The 7,053-nt window shown below is 28.4% G+C and overlaps 1 protein-coding gene across 1 annotated transcript in view; it reads right to left on the bottom strand.

Moving 5' to 3' along the window:
- LOC105623746 (caspase-1-like) overlaps window positions 1–7,053 on the bottom strand; it is an 18,423-nt gene that overhangs the window by 2,353 nt on the left and 9,017 nt on the right. Inside the window, 2 exon segments of the mRNA XM_012205127.1 lie at window positions 948–1,015; window positions 4,356–4,440. Of these exon segments, the coding sequence (XP_012060517.1) occupies window positions 948–1,015; window positions 4,356–4,440 (153 nt within the window).

Below are 7,053 nucleotides of genomic sequence, written 5' to 3'. Positions count from 1 at the left end.
ATTTTAATACAATAAACCATGGTGGAAGAAATCCAACTATGATTTCTTCTACCATTGTATTAATTTATTGTTTATTGTATTAAAATTTTAGACTGTATATTACATTTTAATTTATCTGAGAAAATATCTGAAAAGTTATGAAACTATAAGGTTTATATATAAGGAAGAAATAGTTGGATTTCTTCTACAAATAAAGAAAGACTAATGAGAGTACAGCGCAAATAGAAAGGCGCGAGTTATGATATAAAAATTTTTATTACTTTACAAGAATGGTCATCAATATTACAAATTGTTTCGAATCACTTTGGGCTTTTCTTCAGCAATGAAATTACAGACATTTCGAAAAGTAGTGTAACAAAATGAAGTTACTCACAGATTGACAAAAATGAAATTATTTTTAATCCGATAAAATTCATGATGAAATTAGATAAGGTTTTATTAATATTATACATTTGCAAATTAATGTGAACAAATTTTTATCGGTATCATGTTAAACTATCAGTCTAATATCTATTTGTTATCGCTTTGAATCGATCAAATATTTGAACTGAAACGTAGATCACACAGTAAAACAATTAAGAATATTCAAAATTAAATAAAAATCAATCCATAAAATTAATTTATAATGTAGTCATATATAAAACAAATTTTATTATAAATTATAGCGAATTTGATAATACGCATTAATGCATATAAAGCCGTTATATTGATTTAACTATTACACTGATTTAACTATTACGTAAAATAAGATGCAAGTATTCAAATTATATTTATTATTCGAATTATATGTATTTCGAATTATAAAACAGATTTTATTTAACAGCATAATAAAATGTATTGAGGATTTCATACTTTAATTCATTTTTATATTTATATTAAATCTATACTTTTACATCAATGTATGTACGATAGCTTTAATGTACACATCGGAATTAAATGAAGTCCACTCTTCTGAATATGTCTGAAATCAATCTCAGAAATCAAATATTTATTAAAAATCGTTCGATATCCAAAACTTGGACACGCTCATAATCGAAATCATAATTACAATTAATTCTATGATTCGTAACCACTGCCTGACTAGTTGTGTTCCATTTGATATAAATGCGGTATTCATACAGGGTGTTCATAAAATCTGACTCAGGCTCTACATCTCAGAAACGATTATAGATATGGAAAAATGTTTATACAAATTCATAAGATATTAAGGGAGACATGATGAAAATATGAACTTTATCTTGATTATCAATACAATGATAGACATATCAGATATTAATGGTTTAACATGTTGCTGACAAAAATTCAATATTCAATATATTCAATATATCAACTTGCGAATTTATAAAATTAATAATTATATGCAAAAATCTTCGATATGTTTTCGTTCTTATTATATAATTTTATTAGATGCTATCTCATTTTTGTTAATCTGTGAATAACTTTAATTTGATAGATGATTGCTGAACTATCTTCAAAATAAAGATAAAAACTATATAAAAATTCCCGAGATAATAAATTCAAAAATATAAACAAATGATAAATGAACATTGGGAATTGGCACAGTAAACTGTACGTAATTCAGCTTTAAAAAGAGACTTTTCTTACATAATCAAATGGAAATAGAATAGGTTTCAAATACGTATGGATGTTTCTAGCCTTCTTCAGCAAATAGCAACTCTTACGATAGAACCATGCAGATTTATTACAAGAAGAGAAATTTATAAGGTCGTAATCATTGTGCGACAAACAATCCTCCATTAGAGATCCAATCTCTAGTTACCAAGCTGGATGGTAAAATGACTGAAATCTTTCAGTTATAATAATTAAATAGATTCGGTGAGAAAATTTTTTTTTAAAAACGGAAGGTTATCATATCCTACAATGATATAGTCGTGGATAGAATTCGCGTGAATTTTTGTCAAGATGTTGATATATAATATATAAGACATAGTCAACAATTTTAAGTTCCATGTCCGGAAATTTTTCGATGGTAGTGTATATAAATTAAATAGTTATGAGTAATTACAATAAATATAATAATTATTATAATATATATAATAATTATAATAAATATAATTACAATTACAATCATTTATAAATATCACGATCAATTATAAATATAATTATATATTTTTTTCACATTGTATCATCTGAAAACTCATAGTATGACTCGGGAAAATAAAAACACAAGTTGAAAACATATACATTATCCTGCTCTCAGAATTATTCATTGTAAAACAAAATTGTTGTTGATGTGGTTTGAGGCTGTTGAAATGCTATTATATAGTTCTCCGTATAGAAAAATTAAAAAGCTATAGAGAAGACTATTTAGAGATAAAATTATGATTCTAAAATTTCTAATTTTATATAATAGCATTCCAACAGCCTCGCATCAACAATAGCTTTGACTTAGTTAACAAATTAAAGAAACAATTTTTGTTTAATTTCTTTGCATGTGGTTTCCCTTTTTATTAATGTACCTACCGATCTAGTTGTAGAGCATTTCTTTGTGATCGAGCTTTATCTTAAATCAAATTAACATATCTGAAAATAAATTCCTGGAGGCTTGTCTTAAACTCAACTTTTTTTAAATTTGATTGGTCGCAAAATTTGGCACACCGATAATTATATAATTCTCCCATGTTCCCGGTTGATTTAGTCATACAAGATTTGGAAAGGAGGGTGCTGAAAACATTTAACTTTGAGATATCGTTTTATTACAGATACGTTGATAACATAGTTATGGCGATATCGTTGACGATGACTCAAACTGTGATGACCGTACTAGAACGATTCAACTCTTATCACCCAAAACTTACAATTCACGTTAGAAATAAGCAATAATAAAATTAACTTTTTTAGGTACTGCCATCATCAATTCGAAAAAATTATTTTCGATTGGTATCAAAAACCTACTTTCTCAGGGAGACATCTCCATTTCTTGTCTCAGCATCCTTTGAATTAAAAAAGAGGTACAATTATAGGCTTAGTAGATAGAGCTTTCCTCATTTCATATCCGATGTTCTATCAAAAAAATTTGGAATTCATCATTAATATTCTTTGGATAACGATTATTCACTGAAGTTTATTTTTGACACAATTAATAATAGAATTAAAAGCTTAATTATCAACAAAAAAAATTTCTATCATTAAAGACAATAATTCTTCATCAGAAACTGTTGCTAGAAAACTATGGTTTACCATACATCAATAATATTTCTGATAAATTTAAAACCATTACTAAAGATTTAGGCTCCAATCTTTTTTTTAGCATCAACAACTTTCAGAGGATAATCAAGCTCATAAGGATCCTCTTCTCAGGTCGTCTAAAAAGAACGTCTACAAAATTTCTTGTAATAACTGTAATGCAACTTATGTTGAACAGACATGCAGACAATTAAAAATCAGAATCTCGAAACATAGATACAAGAATCATATCTGCAGAAACACATCTACACTTTCGGTAGATGTAATCGAACATAGGTTACAGCATGGTCACGATTTTAATTAGGAAGAAGTGGACATTTTAGATACTGAGCGCATCTATAATAAAGGATATCAGAGAAAATATATATCAAAAAACAAAGAATATTAATCGACAAATGGACACTGAATTTTTTGATCAAACTTATTGTACCTCTCCTCAATAATTTTTAATAGAGATATAACTTGCTACAAAAATATAGCTTACACATATTATAACTTACTATAACTCATCAGTTATTGTTTACAATAATTTATTCTCGTGACTTTAGTGAAGAAATCAATTATACTTGCCAGTTGAATTTAACTTTCAGACTGAACAAATAGTTCCTCAATATCGGAATTCTAGTAGTTTAATAAAAATATAGAATGCTGTTTTTATATTCTTTTTTGTATTTATATTTTATAATTCACTGACTATGTCTCATGTATATCAAAATCTTGATAAAAATTCACGCAAATTATGTCCATGATTACGTTCATTGAGATGATGAGTCTTCCGTTTAAAAAAAAAAATTTTTCTCACCAAACCTATTTAACTCTAGTATTCATGAATTTAACGTACCTTATGTGATTTTTTTACATTGCTTTAACTTTTTCATAATATAATTTGAAGACTCGGCTTGAGGCTGGAAAAAAAACTTTAACTGTCCATAAATATAACCCTACAAAGGTTTTATTTTTTGCATTATTCTTGATGTGAAAATTCAAAGAGAGTACTGGGACCCACATTAGCGTGTAAGTTTTCGATGTTCTGGATATTCCTTTATTTTTTATTAACTATATGTTTACTGAGTTTCGGATAATATAAAAGTAAATACACGAAAATGTAGAATTATATTTCAATATAATAAATAGTAGAAATTTTATAATTTCTGTCAATCTTCGGATATCGCTCGGCCAGGGCGGATTTATTGCTTTAGAGCGAGCGTGTTGCATCATCCTCTAAACTAAATCCTAATAAACTTAATTATACATACTATAATAATATTTATACATATACAATCCTTTATCTACTTATATTATTACTCTTTTATATTGTTCAAATAATAATAAAATTTTATTTATTAATTGTAAACTTAAAATATATAGATTCTTCAAAAATGTCGATTTTCGATAATTCAAATAATTATACTTTTTTGAGCGATTCATATCATATTATTTTTTTTGTTAGTTCAAAGAATCAATTAAAAAAATCTTACGAGTTTTTGTTTGAACATTAAATTTAAAAATTTGAGAATTTTTTAATCCAAAGTAGTCATTTTTTGCAAATTTTTCCAATAAAATTTCTTTGAAGCATTATAATTAATTGAAAATTAAATATTTATTTGATCATATTTATCTATGTCTGACTTCATATTTATCTTTGTCTAACTTCGAGATATAAATTTCACACGTTTTGAGTTAAAAAATACGTATTTAGTCCAGAAGCGTAACAAAGTTGCAGGGTTTCACAAATCCTAGCTGTTAGCAAGAAAGTAATCAAAAATAACAATACTATACTAGGGTTAATTTATTATAACTGAAAAATTTCAATCATTTTACCATCCAGCTCGGTAATTGGTGAGATTGATTTTCTAACGGAGAATTGATTGCCGCACAATGATTACGAGCTTATAAACTTCTCTTCTTGTAATAAATCTGCATAGTTTTATCGTAAGAGTTTCTATTTACTGAAGAAGGCTAGAACGTTAGCCGAAACATGTACACTATGCCAATTTCCAATTGCCCGTTTGTCATTTGTTTATCTTCAAAATTTCTGTAATTTTATTATTGAAAAAACTCCTAAGCGAGCCGAAATATACAATTTGATATATCGATAATATCATCTTTTTTGTAAAATAATAAAAATTTTTACGGTAATTATGCACAATAAGATCTTTTTCGACATTTTTCGGCTACAAGAATGTGGGTATAAAAAAAGTGATGAAAGAAGACAATATTAAAAAAAGAAAAGGTTAAAATGAGAAATTGCGTCATATAGATATCCCCGGATGTAGGACACGACTTCCAGCTAATTGGCGTCACTCACTCTAGACTGCTAATGTTGATAACAATCTTTGTTATGACTTAGATAGCGATAATTAATCGGCGAAGGTCAAAAAATATAATCTATTTTTTTAATCATTTATTTCCAATATAGCAAGGACTATCTCAGTGCTATATTAGCACTAGTGGCTAACCTAAGCTATGCCTAGGAGCAAATTTAAGGAACAGCATTTTTTGAAAAGAAATTCTAAAAGATAACCATTTTTTTTAGATACGAATGATTGAAAAATTTTCCATCAATTATTAGAAGTTTGTTCGCTTCACTACTTTTACCACAGGTTCTATTTACTCCAACAAGCACGTTGAGTAAAAAAAAAACTGTATATATGAGATGAAAATAGAAGAAATAATATCATCGATGATGTAACACTTACCAACGCCAGCGCACTCAATGGATGTGCAATTCATGCTAATAAAAGACAATCCCTAATTCTTATTAAGCTAGATAGGCATCACATCTCTTTTTGACACTCGATTTTATCGATAGTTTCGTAAAATAGGTGAAGTAACTTACTTTCTATATTCTTTCTTTCGCAAAAATGAATATTGGTGTAAACATTGCACGAAAAAAGCTGGCTGACTTTTCTCAGTTCACTCTCTTGTTCTATGTTTTTTTATCAGCACATTTCGAGCGCGAAAATAAATAGAAGCCTTTTTTTTATTCTTCCGACTACATTGGTTGTTCAATGGGGACGGCAAATATTTCACTGTCTAAGGACGGTAAAAACTGTAATCCAGACCTGGATCTTTATTCTTGAAAATAAAACGAAAAACTAGAAAGCAACTATAGCATGTAACATATATTGTAATATTTCTCTAAATTTTCGTATAAATTTCTTTTTAAGAATAGAGATCCTGGACTCCAGGTCCCTCCTCTCCGCCTAGAGGCGTACGATTCCATGCGAAGTGAGATTTACTCTATCTCCCCTCTGCCTAGGGGCGCGCGAACTTCCACACGAAACGAGATCTACTCCATCTCCCCTCTGCCTAGGGGCGCGCGAACTTCCACACGAAACGAGGTCTACTCCATCTCCCCTCTCCCAGCCTAGAAAAGCATTACTTCACACGAAGCGAGATTACATCCCCCTGCTTAGAAAGTCGGACACTTCTAGACAGAGGAGATGGGGTGGACTCGTTTCGCGATGGAAAGTCGAACGCACGTAATAAATAAATCACTAGAAACTACACTGGAAAAACAATTTAAAAAATAGGTAAATTATATATTTTTCGATCTCTCCCGATTGATTATTTCTATCTGAGTAGTAACAAAGATTGTTATCAACATTGCAACTGAAAAATATTAAAATTCAAAAAGGTTCTTTTTGCACATAATTATCATTTTTACATCAAACTTGCTTTCTATCCGCGCTATACTTATATTATTATTAACTTTGATTTTTTGTTATAATTCTCAGATTTTTTTACATAGGAATTGGAACATTTTTTGGAGGTGCTGAGAAAATTGACATCTTTTTTTTAGAATTCTTCATATATATATATATATATATATATATATATATA

The sequence above is a fragment of the Atta cephalotes genome, assembly GCF_000143395.1.
Source record: "Atta cephalotes unplaced genomic scaffold scaffold00063, whole genome shotgun sequence".
Lineage (NCBI taxonomy): Eukaryota > Metazoa > Arthropoda > Insecta > Hymenoptera > Formicidae > Atta > Atta cephalotes.
The sequence above is the reverse complement of the archived record's forward strand: the minus strand, read 5'-3'. Positions and strand labels throughout refer to the sequence as shown.